Genomic DNA, 19,969 nt, shown 5'->3' with positions numbered 1-19,969 from the left:
CACCCAGTAGTCTGGTTATCTATTGGTAAAGAAGCTAGGGATACCAGTGTGCCTAGCTGAAGAAGGAAGAGGTCAACCACGAACCATAAATTGCAATGTCCGCCTCAAGGGCTAGGGAGTCAGTGGAAGGGCTGGAAGTTACTTGCTAGTGGGAGGAGGATGCGACTAGCAGTAAGAGGTTGCAACTAGTAGAAAAACGCAAGTGAGGAGAGAGAAAGACCCAAAACGCAGGAAAAACCAGCAGCAGCAATCAATATGCTGAAATCAGCTCTGAACAGTGTGTGATAGGCTGGAAATAGGCGCTAGATTGTTGTAGACAACAATGGCCAGCTTGGACTGGTATGTCCTCCGCGTCCGGGGTGTGGGCAGCAAGCTGAAATGTCAACAGCTGAAGCATATGGTATCTTGGCCATTTCAACCGTCTCATCATCAGATGTAGGGCTGTCCTCTGAACTGAGTTTCATGGAACCCCAATCGTTTTCCCCCCCTCCATATTGAAACACTACAAAACCTTGGAGGTATACTCTTGCTGAGATAGATAGAGTAGTCCTTTTGACCTATCTCTGAGTATTTGCATGCCAAGAATGTGATTTGCATCACCAAGATTCTTCATGTCAAAGCTGCCATGAAGGCTTTGCTTCAATGAGTCCAAGGCATGAGTATCCCTGCCAGCAATCAGCATGTCATCAACATACAGAACCAAGATAATCAGGCTGCCATCTGCTGCTTTCTTGGTGTATAAGCAGTGATCCACTTGACTTCTATGGAAACCTTGAGACTGCATATAAGTATCAAACTTATGATACCATTCTCTTGGTGCTTGTTTCATCCCATACAAACTCCTTTTGAGTTTACATACCATATTCTCTTTTCCTTTTTCCACAAACCCTTCAAGTTGCTGCATATATATGTCTTCATGCAGATTACCATGTAAGAATGCAGTCTTTACATCCATATGTATGAGCTCCATATCTTCAGCTACAACCAAGCCCAAAATGATTCTTAATGTAGTCATCTTGACTACAGGAGAGAAGATCTCATCAAAGTCAATTCCATGTTCCTGCTTGTATCCCTTCGCAACCAATCTTGCTTTGTACTTGGGTGAGGAACGAGAAGTGACCTTCATCTTGTAAATCCATTTGTATGAAAGTGTTTTTTGCCCTTTAGGCAAGTGTACCAAGTCCCAAGTGCCATTTTTCTCAAGAGATTCCATTTTTGACAACATGGCTTTATACCATTTCTTGCTGTCATGTTTGTCCATTGCTTTCTTAAAGCAAGACGGTTCAGCACAGTCTGTCAACATGACATAATCAGCCACATTGTTTGCACCAGGAATGAATCTATCAGGTTGTCTAGTAGCCCTAGATGATCTCCTAACCCAATAATCATTGTTTGCTTGCTGTCCTGGCATTTCAGCCTGCAAATTAGCATTAACGGCTTGTTGTCCTGGCTGTTCCTGCACATGTAGTGGCTCATTATCATGGCCAATAGCTGGCTGATCATTTCCAACATTATTTTCTGCATTTACAGGTTCATTTACAACAGGTATTTGTTGCTGTACAGTGGGCACATTTTGCTATCCAAAAGGTATTTCTTCCCGGAATACAACCCTACGGACCTCCTTAGTCTTTTTGTGTTGTTTATGCATGCGATCTTTCCAGAAGATAACATCATTGTTGCATACTACTTTTCTTTTCTCGAGATTCCATACTCTATACCCCATTTCACTCTCGTCACCATATCTTAGGAAAATGCATTTATAAGACTTTGGCTCAAGTTTGCTACATTTTTTTTTACGAATGTGCACAAAAGCTTAGAAAAATGGCCCAGCCCACATTTTTGGTTGGGCCGAGAAACCCTGCTGGCTCCAGTTCTGAATAACCAATCAATATCATAATTTGAATGAATATCTTTGAATTCCTTCTTTATTCTCAAAAAATTGGGGGAATATTAGGTATTCACCTGATCAAATAACTTCGCTCGTTTCGATATATCACAAACAGTTTCTGTTGTTTTAGCCCCCCGCTGTTTTTTCCACTCCACCATGATTTATACATTTCTCAAAGTTTATTTTACCAATCTTCAATAGATTTCGAAAAGTTCAAATATTTTCAAATAGACTCTGTTGGATTTCTCTATACCAAGCTTCTCAGGAGTTTTCTATTCTTCTTATTCCATGAAGAGCCAAACACTTTCAGGTGAGCATATGAAGGTGGCTTGCCCGACCATGCTTCTTGGGGAACTTCCCTCCCTCCCAAAAAAGACGTATTTGGTGACTGATTGATCAAGTGTACGGCTGTCATAACAGCCTCGGTCCAAAAACCATGAGGTAATGCAACATGAGACAGCATCGTACGGACCTTATCCTATATGGTCCGATTCATATGCTCGACAACTCCATTTTGGGGTGGATTATGAGGGGCAGTGAGCTTCCTCTTGATCCCTTTGTTGTCACAAAATGCCTGAAAGGCCTTGGACACATATTCCCCACCATTGCCAAAGTGAAGACACTTAAGTGTCTTATCAGTCTGATTTTCAACCAATGAGAAGAAATTTTTAAACTTGTCAAGCACTTCATCCTTGCTACGAGTAGGGTAACCCCATATCTTCCGTGTAGCATCATCGACAAAGGTGACAAAATATTTCTTTTTCCCTAAAGATAATCTTGGCATCTGACATATATCGAAATGTACTAACTCTAAAGGAGAAGATTTCAGCGAAAGAGACTTTTTATGAGACATCTGTGCATGTTTACCATAAACACAATGATCGCAATGCTCAAAATCAGCATAACGAAGACAAGGCAAGTAACCCAAATGAGAAAGCACTTTCATTCCAGTTTGACTCATGTGTCCCAACCGGCCATGTCACAAAGAAACACTTGGCTGCTCAGTTACGGCAATAACATGATCACTCACACTAGATACATGGAGAGGATACAAGGTATTACTTTTACAATCTCTGGCAATCACTCTAGATCCCTTACAGATCTTTCACTTCCCATCACCAAAGGTGGTATGAAATCCATCGCCATCTAGCTGCCTTGTGCTAATCAAGCTCTTCTTGAGATGAGGTACATGCCGTACATGTTGAAGTGTGAAGACAGAACCATGCTGAAACTGCAACTGCACATTGTCAATCCGTGCATTGTCACATGCATAGTTGTTCCCAAGATGGACAACACCATATCGACCCCCTGTATAGGCAAAGAATCACTCACGATGAGGGGTGACATGAAAGGAAGCACCTGAATCGAGAATCTAAGTATGCATGTCATCATCTGTATCTGCAAGTAAAGCATGTGTACCAAAGTGTGAAGAGACAAAGAGTACGTCATTCCCACTGTCATTGTTATGAGTGACTATATTCACCTCTTCAATTTTGACATTGTTCTTCTTAGACTGATTCTCTTTCTTCTCTTCCTTGCTATCATCTGTCTTCTTGCCCTTTCCTTTCTCTTTCTTCCATTTGTAGCAGTCACGTTTAAAGTGACCCTTCTTGCCACAATGATAGCATTCAACATCTTTGCCATGTGATTTACTGTGTCCCTTGCTATTTGATTTGCCTTTTTGCTGTGATCTGCCCCTAGTATGCAAAGCACTGGAAGACTTAGTGGATGCATTGTTCTGCCGATTCATTTCTTCCATGAGTAGAGCACTCTCTATATCAGCATATAAAAGAATCACATTAAAATTTCTCATAGCAGTCCTGAATGTATCCCAACTCTCTGGAAGAGTGCAAAGCAAGAACGTAGCCTTAAATTCTTCATCAATCAAGAACTTCAAGGCAACCAGTTGGCTGAAAATGGAGTTAGACTCACTCAAGTGAGTAGACATTGTTGTACCCTCTTTCATACGCAAATCCATAAGCTTTTTCAGCCAATACACTTTGCTTGTAGCACTCTTTTGTGCATACAGTTCTTCCAGTCGAGTGCAAATAGCATATGCAGAATCCAAACCTTCGATGTTAAACAGCAAGGCATAAAAAATCGATAGCTCAATGGTTGAGCGTGCAAGCTCATTTAACTCATCCTAATCTTCCTGTTCCATATCTGTGGGCTTTGTCCCCTTTGGTCTTAATCGGCTTTGCCTACTTCTGCAACAGGATATGTAGCATTGTTTTTGCCAGACTGCAAAGTTATATGCTCCTTCAAGCTTCTTTATGTGCATGAGATTACTGTTGTCACTGCTGCCAGCCATGATTTTCAGCCCAAATGTGACCAGAAATTCAGCAAATGCAGGCCCAATTTGTCACACAAGTGACCAAGGTACAAACAAGTACCAACGAGCAATAAATGACCACGTAGAAGCAGAAATTTCAGATCTGTAAGTAAATTTTCAGAAGTACCAAACCATGTGCTACAGCATTCCACAACTGATTACAGCTGTTCTAAGGGCAAATAAATCACATTACATGAGAAGTCCCAAATTTTAGCTGCAATTTCTGTTGTACATGTACCCACGGGCATAAAATTTGACATGCACGGTCAAAAAACCCCAAAATTTTGTGCTCAAAGTATCAACCATACATTTGCACTGTCTTTGACATGCATAGAACAAGCTAGTTTTGCCAAAATAGAGCAATTTCAGCAAAACCTCCATGTTTCACATACGGATTTGTCCCGATTGCATTAATACATGTTTCCAAAAGCATAAAACGGGCAAAATTAGCAAAATTTCACAAAATTTTGCAAAAGCCCCAAATTTCTCCGGTTCAAATGTGCACCAATGTCAACCAATCTGGCTCAACTAAACAGAATTTCACCAATACAGTAAAAGCCCCAAATTTTATGGGTCCAATGTTGAGAAATTTCACTCAAATGAGCAAAATTTCAATAATTTTTTCGAAATCCCTAATTCAAACGCGCACAATGTTTGCAATTTTTGACGCAGATGCCTTAATTTTGCATGAACAGTACTCAGTCTCTAGAGAAGCTTGAAGTTTCTGGGCCAAGCTTGCACAAATCTAACCTTTTGTGCTTGCGCGTGCAAAACCCCGGTAAGAAGGAGAAGTTTCAAAAAAAAGATTTTTGAAGAAAATAACGTTTTTGGATGACAGGTCTGTTGACCCGTCAAGATTGTCAGTGCCCCGCTGGTCCCATTCGTCGTACGCCTGTCTGACACCTGGTTTCCGTTGTCAACGTTTGTTGCCTGTCAGTTGCGGCACCGTTGCTTTGTCATGCAGTACTTTTGCATCTAGCCCTGTCATGCGTGGCTCTTGTCGACGTTTGTCAGCGCGGCCGTGAAGTCATCACCATGCTAGTGAGCACCCTGTTGCATGCTGTTGCACGCCTGCTCCTCCGCTCGACTGGTCGTTAACTGTCCACGCCTCAACAAGTCGATTGCCCGTTGTACCTGTTGACTGTTGATTGCCTCTCTTGCACATGAGCCTGCTTGTGACTCCCTTGCACCTGTCACTGCTGTTCATCAAGTCCACCTGGGACTCCTGCAACACCTGCCGTCCGCTTCGTCCCGAGAACCGTGCACTCCTTGCCACTTTGATACCCGTTTGTCGAGTTCAGAGGATGCAAAGATCGAGACACGCAGTGCTTGCTAGCAGTAGGGAGAATGAGAGAGTGTGTAGAGTAGTTAGAAAAGTGAACACGATTTTTTGGGTATAATGACGAGTGTACCACTTTAGGTTTTTAGATAGATATATATATGAAAGTACAAGTGCTAAGGGTGTGTTCACACCCGAGCACATTTAAAAGGCACGAGGGCCTTTATTCCCAACACGCTGGTCGCCACAAACTCCAGCCGTTGCCTGCATGTGGTCACGCTCGTCGCCAAGAACTCCAATCGTCACATCAACTGGTTATGCTGACGACTGGTCTCCACGTTGACATGTCGCCAAGTCACTCGCTGGACTGTTGCGTGCTGCACAGGCCTTTTGCCTGCCCGCTACCTGACTCCTATCGCCTGTTGATCGTCAACTTGTCAGCTAGTCTCAGCTTCCGCTTGGGCCTGCTCACTGGACATCAGCCCTATCAGATGCTAGTCGGCTGCATCTTGATCTCGGAAAGCACGTAGAACCTTAAGCTTTGATACCAATTGTTGGAGCTTAATTGGGGATGTGCAGCAGTTCGAGAAGTGTGAGAGACGGCAAGGAGAGAGAGTGAAAGTACGATTAGATTTGAGTGTACCAACAATGTGTTGGTACACAAAGAATAAAATGTATTTATACTTAGGGCATATAAGGGTGCATTCACATGTATAACTGAATAGTGTGTGTGCGTACTATATACGGAGGTCAAACGGGCCTTTATCCCAACACGAATCAACTAGAGTAATTTTCCTACAACAGAATGATAGATATGAGCATCAAAAGGCTGAACCGAGGTATTTTTATGTAGATGGATAGTGGGATCTAGAGGTATTACATTAATAAATGTAACATATGGGGAGAGAAGCGCGAGGGATGACCGTCCGGGGGCTTTGGGCGCTCGTATGGGGTTAAGGGGAGCTTAGGAAGTAAGTGAGTAATACTAAAATAGTAGAACTCACCAAGTAATGACAGTTGGTAGATGGGCCATGACGGGGTGGCACTGGGAGAACTTCCTAAGCGTGGTCGGGAGGAGAGAGAGAGGTCTCTCTAGCTTGTTTTCCCATAACAGAGTTGTTCATCAGCAGAAGATAGATCAGATCAAACGATATACTTACTCAGAGCCATCTAATACTGGTATCAGAGCTGTCGGGCCACGTCGTGTCGAAAGGGTATTCGTCCTCGTCTTCAGCCGCTTCGAAATTCTTACCGAAGCGTGAACGAGTCCTGTTTTCAAACGCTTCCATGTTGGCGTGGACGGCAGGATTCGAACCTGCGCGGGCGGAGCCCACATGATTACTTCCGTGTTGGCATGGACGGCAGGATTTAAACCTGCGCGGGCGGAGCCCACATGATCACTTCCGTATTGGCGCGTGGAAGCGTTTGACGCTTCCGTATTGGCGTTGCTTGAGAGATTTGAACTCTTGCGGGCAGAGCCCATGTACTTAGCGAGTACGATGGAACGGCGCAAGTTGGCGGGCGAAGTCCGTTGGGACGGTGCAAGTCGTGCGAAATCTTGCTTCCAGTTACAACTTGGTCACAGATGGTTCCCACGTGACCTGGCGAGGGGGATGGGGGGTGTTTAATTACATCCTTACCCAATGTCCTGCCTGACAGGCTTTATTCTTGCGTAATCTGCACACAATTAGCGCAGTTTTGAGGAAAGCTTCACCGTTCTTTGTGCCCCTCTGTAATCAGGAAAGTACATTTTCTTTATATACAAATTTCTTATATTTGCTTTCTAAATTCCAGTGTATTAATGGAGGGGAAAGAGAAAGAGGGGGTAACCGAAGGCTCTAGTTCTGGGGACCACCCTATGGTGAATCCCCATGAAACGGAAATACAAGAAGAACAATGGGAAGAATTTTTTGCTACACGAGAGCAATTTGATGATCTAACTACTTGTGTGCAAGCACAGGGGGTTACTAACTCAAGCACTCACTGAAATAAAATCCCAATTAGCCTTATTATTAGAAAGGGATAAAGGTAAGGTAGAGACCTCAGATATTCCATCTTCATCGAAAGATCTAGATGTGACTATGCGAGACTCTAGGGAACCCCACCAAAAGCTGAGGGATAACCCAGTGTTAAAAGATATGAAACCCCCTCAGTTTCATGGGGAGTTAAAAGACAGAAATAAAGAATAGTATCTTTAATATCCTCCAAAAATGAAAAGATTTGCACAAATTAAAGAATACTCTACCACATTTCCAAGCGCTTGAGGCCAGTCTAACTTTGGGGCCGAAAGCATATAAATGGTGGAGAACTTTAAAGGAGGCAAATAAAATACATGAATCTTGGGCTCAATTTGAATCAGTCTTTTTGAAAGAATTCCTTCCTGAAAATAAAATGGAAAGAAATTGGGAAGATTAGGATTTTGTCAGACAAAAGGGAAGACCTTTGCTGACATATCTCGAGGAGTATCGTGAGATAATCCTTAAATTGGAAGGAATAGATGAATTTCAAAAGACAAGAGGATTCATAAGGGGACTAGATAAGGCCTGTAAAAAGGAAGCAAAAAGGAGTTCTCCTAAGACGCTTGAAGAGGCAATTAAATTTGCATTAATCAATGAAGATAATACGCGTCAAGGTGCACTCACTAGTCTCACTGATATGGAGCCTAAGACTAGGGAATTTGAAGCCTCAAAATTTGTAGGTAAATCTAAAAGGAAAATGCCATTCCTTAAGGGTAAGAAACAACCCTTTGAAAAGAAACAATATGTAAGGCCAAAGTTAAGTCAAGATGACTTTGATAAGGCCGAAAAAGAAAGGCTGTGTTTCAACTGCCTATCTCCTAACCATGCTGCTTGGAATTGCCCTCAAAGGAAAAAGGGGGAAGATAAAGGAAAGGATAAGGACAAGGGCAAGGGAAAATAGAAACAAATCCATGTAGTGCAGACCTTGGAATTAAAGTGGCATGAAAAGTATAAATCTTTAGAGGTCTTGCATAAGGATGTACAACACAGGTGTTGTATGTCAACTTCTATGTGGCAGCCTACCTTTGGGCCACATGATTTAGTTAGAGTGCATGGATTGATAGCAGGAAAGAGGATTAGAGTCATGATTGATGACTCTGCCACCCACAATTTCATAAATTATGCACTTGTCAAAAAGTTGAAACTTCCCCAACAGAGTGAGCATCAATATGTTGTTTGTATGATGCAAGGTCAGGATAATAAAATATGGGATACAATGGTATCCAATTTGGAAATCGAGATCCAAGGATATAAATATAAGCTTGATTTTCAAATTATGAATATGAAAAGAGGCGATATTGCTGTAGGGAGGGAGTGGCTATGGGGATTGGAACCATCCTTAAAGCGTAGTTATCGTCATAATACACTGGAATTTGAAAGGGATGGTAAGACTTTTGTGATTCAAGGTGAACATGAAGTATCTGATAACCCTTTGATATGTTTCCTTGAAGTTCAGAAGCTGATAAAGAAGGAAGCTTGTGAGGTATATATATTATGGTCCCTTCCTGTACAGAACACTTTTACTTTTTGTAATATTAAGCAACAATTTTCTTATGTTTGTGAGTTGAATGTAAATAATGAATTAAGTGGTTTGTTAGATGAATTCAAAGATGTGTTTCCTTTTGATTTACCAAGTGGCCTTCCACTAGATAGGGGTGATGTAAATCACCCAATTGATATAGATAGGGATACACACCCTCTTTCTAAACCACCTTATAAGCTAAGTGAAACAGAGCACCAAGAAGTCGAAAGACAAATTAAGGATTACCTTGATAAAGGATTTATACAATCCAGTAATTCACCTTAGGCTTCGCCAATTTTATTGGTGAAGGAAAAAGATGGTTCTATGCGACTTTGTGTTGATTATAGAGCACTTAATAAAATAAGGGTGAAGAATAAATTTCCTATGCCCAGAATGAAAGATCTTTTTGATCAATTACAAGGGGCAAAATTTTTCACAAAGATTGATTTAAGATCAGGCTATCACCAAGTAAGAATTAAGGCCCAGGATGTTCCTAAGACGGCATTTTGTACTAGATACGGGCATTATGATTTTTTGGTGATGCCTTTTAGCCTCACTAATGCACCAGCTACTTTTATGAAGCTGATGAATAGTGTATTACGGCCCTATCTAGAACACTTCGTAGTAGTCTTCTTGGATGATATCTTGATTTTTAGTAAATCAAGAGAAGAACATTTGGAACACTTACGGTTAGTATTCCAGCTGTTAAGAACCCATTCCCTTTATGCGAAGAAAACTAAATGTGAATTCTTCGCACAAGAGGTCTAATATTTGGGGCATATTATCTTGAAAGAGGGAATCAAGATGGATCCAGAAAAAGTAAGGGCAATTATTGAATGGCCATCTCCAAGGACTTGGAAGAGCTGCAGATATTCCTAGGTTTATCTGGATTTTATCGTAGATTCATTCGAGATTATGCCAAGATAGTTGTTCCAATGATGGACCAACTTAAAGGGAAAGGGAAGATTTTTAATTGGGGAATAGACCAAAATGAAAGTTTTCAAAAACTTAAGGTAGCTATTGCTACAGCTCTAGTACTATTAATTGTGGATCCCAATAAACCATTCGTGGTTGAAGCTGATGCCAGTAATAGGACAGTAGGCGTGGTCTTATTACAAGAAGGTCGACCAGTTGGTTTCGAAACCAAGAAATTAGACCACACAAAACAGAATTATTTTGTTTATGAGAGGGAGTTGTATGCAATAGTACATGCAATGAAGAAATGGAGGCACTATTTGTACGGTGCTAAACTTTTGATCTTGTCGGATCATGAAAGCATTAAGTGGCTTAATGACCAACTGGATCTACAAGGGCGTAAAGCCAGATGGGCCAAACTCCTCCAAGAGTTCGACTATGAGATAAGGTATAGAAAAGGAAAGTATAATATAGTGGCTGATGCACTCAGCAAAATGCCCATCATAAATGAATTGAGTTTTACTTAGTTCACTTCCGATTTACTTGAATCCTTGAAAGGGAAATGCCAGGTTGATCCGGCATATTCCAACATATGGGAAGCAATAGAAAATGGGGATCCAAATGGAAAAGCCTCCATTGAGGAAGGAACATCCGAGGATGTTCAACAGGGAAATGGAGCATCAGGGGTTGCTTAAATGGGATTCAAGTGAAAGAATTTTACCATTGATAATGGTTATTTACTCTACAAGGGTAGGTTATGTGTTCCGAAAGATGAAGAAATAAGGCGCTAGATACTCTTTGAGTGTCATGATACCCCTAGTGCGGGACATCCAGGAGTTAATAAGACTTATAGTCTTATTAAAAGGCAGTTCTATTGGCCTGGAATGAATAAGGACGTCCTTGACTATGTGGTCAAATGTAATAAATGCCAGGTTAATAAAGCTGAAAGATTGAAAATGGGAGGACTTCTCCACCCATTAGAGATTCCTTTGGGAAAATGGGAGAGTATCTCCATGGACTTTATTGTCGCATTACCCAGGACACAGAGGGGGCACGACTTTGTGTGGGTGATAGTGGATAGGTTAACCAAAATGGCTAAGTTTATTCCAACTTCAACTGATGTTAAAACACCAGAATTGGCTAGATTGTTCATAGAGAACATATACCGACTGTATGGCCTTCCGGTAAATATAGTTTTTGATCCGGATAGAAAATTTGATAGTCAATTTTGGCGTGCTATATTTAGGAAATTGGATACTAAACTTAGGATGAGCACGGCGGAGCACCCGCAAATAGATGGGCAAATTGAAAGGGTTAACCAAATCCTTGAAGATATGTTGAGAGCATATGTAAGTAAAAGGCAAACTAATTGGGAAGAGTATTTACCGATAGCAGAGTTTGCATATAATAGTGCCAAGCACTCTTCCATTGGATATAGTCCATTTATGCTAATGTATGGGTTTCAGCCCAAAGCTCCTCATGCAGTAGGACTGCACAAGGAAAAGGTTCAGGCAGCAAAGGATTTTCTGGAGGATATGAATAGTATGTTAAAATTTGCTCAAGAAAATATTAAGAAAGCTCAAAATCGAGCTAGAGCTTATGCAGATCCTCACCGAAGAGACATCTCCTTTGAAGAAGGGGAACTGGTCTATCTTAAGGTGCCTGAACAAACTAAAATCATGAAAACGGGACGATGTCCAAAGCTGTCACCTAGGTATTGTGGTCCTTTCACAATACTTAAAAGGGTGGGAGAACAGGCTTACAAGCTCCAACTACCTTCTGGTAGTAAAATACATTCAGTTTTCCATGTAAGCAAGCTAAGAAAGAAGCTGGGTGATATGGATAATCTAATCTTAAATGATAACATTGAGGAGCTAATAGATGACCAATCTATTCCACACGAACCAGAAAGAATTTTGAGTGTTCGTAACAGACGAACGAGGAATACTATTTATCAAGAATATCTGGTAAAATGGAAAGATTATTCAGAAGAAAGCTCAACATGGGAGCGAGTAAGTACCTTAGGGAAAAGGTTTCCCAATTTACAGTTGGACCTCCGAAGCATCGTTTTCAAGGACGAAACTGATTCTTAAGGGGGAGGAAATGCTACATTAATAAATGTAACATATGGGTAGACAAGCGCGAGGGATGACTGTCCGGGGGCTTTGGGCGCCCGTACGGGGTTAAGGGGAGCTTAGGAAGTAAGTGAGTAATACTAAAATAGTAGAACTCACCAGGTAATGACAGCTGGTAGATGGGTCATGACAGGGTGGCACTGGGAGAACTTCCTAAGCGTGGTCGGGAGGAGAGAGAGAGGTCTCTCGAGCTTATTTTCCCGTAACAGAGTTGTTCATCCGCAGAAGACAGATCTGATCAAACGATATACTTATTCAGAGCCATCTAATAAGAGATGTGGCCACTGGCCATGTCTAATTAGTGCAATACTATTCCACTAGTTGTAGGGCGTACTTCTGCTGGGACAGAAAGAAACTTCCCTAAGATCTTATAGTCTCCATCCCCGAGAAATAAGACAATAATCCTAAGTCTGTATCTCGAAGGTGGTGCAAAGTCGTGCCTTAATTTCTGCCAAAGCCATAGAATTTGAGCTAGTGAGTAGTATATCATCAACATATAGGAGGATATAACTAACCCCCGCGCTAGTGTTGTGCATGTATGGATTTGGATCATAGGGGGTGGAATGGTATCCATAAGTCCGTAAGAACTCGTCCATCCTATGGTACCAAGACCTCGGTGCTTGCTTCAGCCCATAAAGAGCTTTCCACAAGCGAAATACCTTGTCAATCCATCAACGGAAGAAAAGTTGGGAGGGTGCTCCACATAGGCTTCCTCCCCTAAATAATTGTTCAAAAACGCACTTTTGATGTTCATTGGATAGATCGGCCAATCGTGGTGAGTGGCAAGCGCAACCAACAAACGAAATGATGTCAACTGAGCAGTAGGTGCGAAGGTTCTTCATAGTGTGCCATGCTTTTGCTTGAAACCTTGCACTACAAGGCGAGCCTTGTATTTGTCTAAAGTACCATCAGTCTTTAGCTTGGTCCTAAAAATCCACTTCGTCCCAATGACCCCGAGGACGATCCATCAATGTCCAAGTCCCATTTTGATCAATACTATCTAGTTCCTTCTCCATGGCCTCACCCCACAAAGGGTCTTGGAGAGCCTCTTGCTGTCCGGCTCAGAATGCGCAATGTAATCAGCTGTGAACAATGATGCATATGAAGCTTGAGGGGCGCATTGAGCAAACCTTCTAGGGTCCTCTGGAGTGAAATCCGATGAAAGGATCCCTGAATCTCGCATTAGTGAGGTAACAAGTCTGGTGGAGGAGACTTGGGAGCTGAAGTATCTACTAAAAGGTTAGGAGTGGGCAGTAGACTCGACTCAATAAGTATGATCTGGAATGATGTAAGCAGAGATAAGGGCGAAGAGTCCATTGGAGAAGATTACACGATGTCCCTTTCATTAAAGATGACATCCCTTGTTCGTTCGAAGATCGAACAAACAATAGGCTTTTGCTTCAGAAGAATAGTCCACAATGATAATGAGATTTTCTTGAGGAGTAAGCTTTTCTATCTTGTCATTAGGAGTGTGTATAAGCATGACTACCGAAAACTTTGAAGTGCGAAATAACAAACCGAGAGCCAAAAAATGCATCGTACGGAGTCTTTTTTAGAACCGCTACAATCGGTTATTGGTTGAGGATGTACATTGAAGTGTTAATAGCCTTGACCCAAAGGCACTCAGGGAGCTCTACTGCAAACAACATAGAGTGTGCCATATTCTGGACTGTTCGGTTCCTACGCTTGAAGCGAGATTTGGACCCAGGTCAGTGGGAAACCTGATACGACCTTGGGCCAGAATCTTGGCCGAGGAGTTGTTTCCTACGCGAACACTCTCGGTTACAGGGGCTTGGAAAATGAAAATGTCCGCTCTAGGAATCATGTAATGGATAGCTCCACTGTCCATAAGCCAAACAAGTGTTGAAGTGGACCATGATGACTGATCGGTGGCAGTGTGGATATGGCCTTGCCAGGAGCAAGCTCTACCTCTGTACATGAGTCAGAGAAGAAGAAGTATTCTCCATAGCTGATGTACTTGCAACAATCTACCCTCATCCCCTGAAAACTTCACTCTTAGATCTACCCCTTTTGCCTATTATGTTTTTTTAAATGCTCTCTCTCTCTTTTGGGAATTTGTGCCCGAATTGTGACACATGATATACATGTAACAATTTTTCCGTTTAAACCTTTCGGTCTAAAATTCTCCATGATCGGTGCAAACTTTGACCTTGGCACAGACCTGAGAATTAATCCTTGTGCAAAAACGAGGATAATGATGTGAATAGATTCCAGGGTTCAAAAACTGTAGCTTCCTAAATTTTAGGGATGGTGACCCCTGCATTCCTCAAGTTGTTCTGCGCAACTTTTATCATTGCAACCACATCAAAAAGTGTAATGTGGCTCAGTTGTGATGACTTTTATTCCGTGAGCATTCTCACATGTGCATTTTCTGTCTTGGCCAAGCTCATTGTCCTGCACCATCTCCAGTGGCTAAGCACACAGTCCCAAACCATTGCCATTCTATTCTTCAATGCCCATTCAATATGGAACCGGTCCCAAGGCTCAGACAAACCATTAATCCAATTTGTCCCAATGGTTGCCTCTTCTGGCCATGCAAAGATCCGAGCTTAATCCAAGAGAACTATGGGGGTAGAGAGCAACAGGAACTAAAGAAAAGAAAAATAAAATATTTATATAAGTAAATAAGAAAAGCAACTACAAAAAGTATCACCACCTGGTGACAGACACAAACACTCGTGTAGCATTCAAGGAAACTTTTGGTGCTAATTGAGTTTTGGGGCTGTAATAAAGAGCTTATCAGTTTATGATGACTATCTCCTTAATAATAATGATTTTGGTGCAGCCTCATGAGACTATCATGGGTCTCTTCTTGGTTATTGGTTTGATGATTTGTGTGTTATAAGCTCTTACATGACAAGTCCTAGACCCTCTAGAGTCTTTTGTTTAGTGCTACACTTTTCTTATGTATTGTAAGTGAGTGAATCAATGGCAAGTTAATACTTGCTACTTGTCTAGGTCTCTTTTTTGCTCACATATGGGTTCTTGAGAATTGATTAATGATATTAGAAGGTGAATGATTACTTGTTAATGGTCGTTCTATTTAGATTTTATATAATGGATTATGAATCATCATATTGAAGCAAACAAGCGTAAAGTTTATATGCAACACATTAATCATTAATTTTTAATGACCACACAAAACACCATATTTTATTTGACATTTTTTGTGTACGTTTGGTATTGTATTAAGTCCACGGAATAGACGGATCAGATAGGTCATACCTAAGTACCCTGACCTAAATATCTAATGCCGTGTTAGAAGAGCAAAACAAGCAGCAGAATAACGGAAGACACAAGATCAATGAAAGAGACAATGAACAAAATGTAATTGGGAAAAGGAATCCGCCACAAGATCAAGAGTACAATGGTTGAGTGCCGGCTCACACACTCCACAAGCTCCTGCTCTCCACACCAAGTATTTGCAAGTATATGAATGAATGACTGTGGCCAGTCCCATCTCTTATAGACAAAAACAAAAATTTTATCCTATCATAAAATAGGCTGGCCAATAACTAAATAACCAATAAAGATGCTGCCTTCCATGAACCTATGTTATGACCACTTCTAACAGCCTCCACCTTTGAATGTCACCTGGTGTCACTCAAATCATTGTAGAAAAGACTCCCTTAGAAAGAATGCTTGCCAAGCCCACCTACCCATCTCCACAGCTTGACATCAGGGCTGAAAATCCCCTCTCCCATGTGGAGATAACATCTAGAAGGGTTAGGGGATTGAGGACTGACAGATAACAGCTAGAAGGGTTAGGTCTGAAAATCCCCTCTCCCATGCAGACAGATGACATGGAACTGACAAGTGACAGTGGTGGGAAGTTTGTTAATTATGGTTTTGGAACACTTTTTAGAGGAGTGGTATTCTTCATTTCTTAACACCTCAGAATGGGGTTATTTAGCAGAAGAACTAGACAGTTGTTCTGAGATTTACAGTGTATCGGTCATTTGTTGCCCCTACAATGATTGGTCATGTGGAGCTGCAAGGCAGGCTTCCCACCGAAAGTTTCATTCTAACTCATGATCTTTGTTGTAGGTTGAAGATTATAGCTTCCTCAAGATGGGATATGGAGAGAGGGAGGGAAGGAAATTTTGGGGGCTAGCTCAGGGCAAGGGGAAGGGCAGTGAGGAGGCTGAGATTGGGTATTGGCCTGTACTCATCACATTAAATCTTTTATAGAGAGCTGCATCTTGCTTTTCTTCAAATCCAAGCCTGTACATATGTCCAATCCTGATCGTATGATGTTTAGCTTGCTTAATGATAGGACTTATCAAGTCCAATTTGATTTAACTAATGCTTGCTAATTCTAAACCCAAGTGTTTTTCAAGTGCTTGGCAGCAGTTGTTTTACTGTATCTACGCACCATTTCTGCAGCATGATAGATGTATATTTGCAGTCTGTGCAGCAGCTGCTGTTGTTTCTGTCGTTTGAAACTGTGAATGGACCTTTTTGACCCCATAAAAATATTGTGCATAATCCATCCATTACATACCAGACTGTTTTAGTGGTTACATAATGTACCCAAAAAACATGTAGAGTATGTGTTGTATCAACTCCTTTCATATGCTTGAAAGATGGAACACAAGCTGCTACACTCAGTTGACTTTGTCGTTTGAAACCACAAATGATGGACCTTGTTGATGCTGCCATACAAATACTGTTCATGATCCATCTGTCAAGTACAAGACTTTTGATGATTACTTTATCTACCAAAAGGGTATGTAGAGTGTTTGTTGTATTGGCTCTTTCATATGCTTGAAAGATGGAACACAAGCTGTTACACTCCGTTGATTTTGTCGTTTCAAACCACAAAAGATGGACCTTGATGCTGCCATAAAAATATTATATTGTGCATGATCCATCATTGAAGTAAAATACTTTTTGAATGATTATTTTATGTACCAAAAGAACATGTAGAGTGTGTGTTGTATCAATTCCTTTCATGCCCTTGAAAGATGGAACACAAAGCGTTACATTATACTGGCTACAATACAACTTGAGGCATACAAGTAGGAAGAACTATGGAAGCATTTTTGCTCTGTACAGGCCGTTGAAAGTGCAACACGGATGCTTAAAGAAGGTGGAATGGATGCAGTGAAGCTTGAGGGGGGTTATGGTTCTCGTGTTACTGCTGCTAAATCAATTGTGGAGGCTGGGATTGCTGTTATGGGACATGTTGGTCTAACTCCTCAGGCTATCAGTGCCTTGGGTGGATTTCGTCCACAAGGTCAAACCTCTTCTAGTGCTATTACGGTAATGCTGTACTTGGTTTCTTTGGAGCTGATTGTGACTTTACAGTATCTTGTATCAAACTTGCAACACATGTACAGGTTCTTGAGAATGCACTAGCTCTACAAGAATCAGGTTGTTTTAGTGTGGTTCTTGAGTGTATTCCACCTCCAGTAGCTGCGGCTATAACTTCTGCGCTAAGTATTCCAACAATCGGAATCGGAGCAGGACCCAATTGTAGTGGCCAGGTTCATTTTTTAAAAAAATTCTGTTTCCTTTAACAGTACCTTTAGTTATCAAAATATAGTTTTCCTAGACAATGTTGGAAGTTTGCTTTTGAATAGAGCAACTGCACAAGTCATTCACTGAATGTCTTTTTTCCATCCAAATAAACGTTTCTTGTTTTTTAACTTCAATAGACAAACACCTTTCGGGGTTCGATATAACTGTCCTCAAGCATGCATGCAATCTATGTCTGGAACATCTCACAACTTTAATTGCATGTGAATTGAAATGTAAGGTTCACTTATGGCTCAACCATCATCACTAAAGCTTCTAGTTGGAAAACATTCATCCTTGTTTGACAGGTCTTGGTGTATCATGATTTACTTGGTATGATGCAGCACCCACACCATGCCAAGGTGAATCAAATTCTATGAGCAGGATTTGACTTCTTTGAATTGTCAAAAAAGGAAGTCTAATGATACTTCTTTATTGAATTTCAGGTTACACCCAAGTTTTGTAAACAGTATGGTCAGATTGGAAGTGCAATTAACAAAGCATTAATGGAATACAGGGATGAGGTGCTTTCTCATTCTTTTCCCTCACCTTTGCACTCACCATATAAGATGGCCAGTGCAGACATGGACTCGTTTCTGAAAGAGCTTCAAAGCAAAGGTCTTTCGCAAGCTGCAGAAGCAGCATCTGCAGTTGCTGAAAAGCACATCCTAAAAAAGGATGCTTGTGTAGAAGCTTCAAAGTGAAAAAAATGGCCTATATTCTGTACCAAACTGAATCAATTGGCCTATCTTCTTTTTGAAAGTGAATAAATTGGCCTATCTTCTGTTCCAACACACTGCTGACTGCTAAGCATGTTGAGCTTGAGACTTCAAGAATTTAGATTCTACCAAATCAGCATTAACATTGTGTGTGAGTGAGTGCAAGCATGTGTGCTCACTGCTTCCCTGTACATCCATTCATAGTTGGATGCACAGAAACATGGCCCATATTGGTTCATTATAGTGTGTAAGTGAGTTGGGGAGATCTTTTCTCCTTTTCTTTCAGAGGGTGGGGAGATCTATTTGGGATAGGGCTGCTTCCAAAGTGTACATTACCCTAAAGCAAAGTTTTTCAAAACTGGGCTTATGACAGTTCAATTTTATTAATTGATTTATGACAAGTAGTTCACTCAAGTGCTAAGATGACCAAAGCTTTTATACATGACAAGTAGTTTACTCAAGTGCTAGGATGCCCAAAGTTTTCGGTATTATCTCAAGTGTGTTGGTTCTTTTGTCAGCATTCAACAAGCTACTGGAGAATTTGGTATACTCACCAAGATAATGAAGCAACCAAACATATAGCTAACATTAAGATGTTGAAAGAATGCTTCTCAGCTTGTGTTTTTGTAGCGTTTTTAATTTCACCTTCAATTTTTGCCACTGTTTTACCTATCCAGTAGTAAAATCCTGCAAGTAAAGCAAAAGCATTACATTCTCTCATTGAAGAGCTACTATGGGAATTTGCTTCTACTGTCACTTCCTCTAGCTACTAAAATGCTTCAGCTCATCAGCCTGTCCCTTCCCTATCGGTTGTAGGAAACTCTATTGCTAGGGCATTAATGAGGTGATCATTGTGTGTATGGGATGCCTAAAAGAATGCATTTATCCAAGCTACAAATGTACAAGATGGGAGAAAATTGCCACCGCATTTACATTGCATTGTAAAAGTGAAAAGTTCATGTATTTGATGGAATGTTCTACAATATTCCTTTTTTGAATTTGTTGCCCTTAACGTGTTGTTTTGATATAGTGTTATTCAAAATAAACATTAAATTTCTCCACTATAATTATCACTTGAAAAATATCGAGCTTGGTATTTTTATAACCTTGATATTATCCCTTGTTTCTATGTTTGCATTCCTAAATGTTACTACAACATCTTCAAGGTAATCATGTAACAATATGTCAAAGACTTACACATTATGTATCCCAAAGGAGGATGATATGTGGAAGTTGATGACATGATGACTAGATGATAGCCAAGTTAAGTGAACCAAAAAAGTGAGGCACAATCTGCAATTTCATTAATTGGAAAGTGTACATTTAAGGTTGGAAATTTTATCGAAATACTAGAATTTTGTGGAATATTTCAAAATGTTGCTTGAATTTGAAGCTATTGAAGTGTCCCCCACTTTGGTATTCTCCATACTGAAAACCAAGGAAAAAGAAACAGGAACAATAAGAGCAACAAAGCATAAATATCACCAATTCATAGAATCTTCAATGGATGTGGCTTCATGATCACACCTATATTTATCTTCATCATCACAACAAAGCCCATGCCAAGAGCGAGAAAATAGCACAATGGATCCAAAAGAATCCTCTCAATTGCATTGCATT

The 19,969-nt window shown here is 40.8% G+C and overlaps 1 protein-coding gene across 1 annotated transcript in view; it reads left to right on the top strand.

Moving 5' to 3' along the window:
* Window positions 1-18,781, top strand: part of LOC148018587 (3-methyl-2-oxobutanoate hydroxymethyltransferase 1, mitochondrial-like) — a 75,509-nt gene extending 56,728 nt beyond the window's left edge. Inside the window, exons 3-6 of the mRNA XM_087661262.1 lie at window positions 17,169-17,375; window positions 17,453-17,599; window positions 17,939-17,992; window positions 18,077-18,781. Coding sequence (XP_087517388.1) covers window positions 17,169-17,375; window positions 17,453-17,599; window positions 17,939-17,992; window positions 18,077-18,334 — 666 coding nt within the window. The 3' untranslated portion in view covers window positions 18,335-18,781. The remainder of the gene's footprint in view (window positions 1-17,168; window positions 17,376-17,452; window positions 17,600-17,938; window positions 17,993-18,076) is intronic.
* The last annotated feature ends 1,188 nt before the right edge of the window (window positions 18,782-19,969 follow it).

The sequence above is a fragment of the Lygodium microphyllum genome, chromosome 21, assembly GCF_053477565.2.
Source record: "Lygodium microphyllum isolate KBCC chromosome 21, Lygodium_microphyllum_v1.1.10, whole genome shotgun sequence".
Classification (NCBI taxonomy): domain Eukaryota; kingdom Viridiplantae; phylum Streptophyta; class Polypodiopsida; order Schizaeales; family Lygodiaceae; genus Lygodium; species Lygodium microphyllum.
This window is presented reverse-complemented; position numbering and strand designations above follow the sequence as displayed.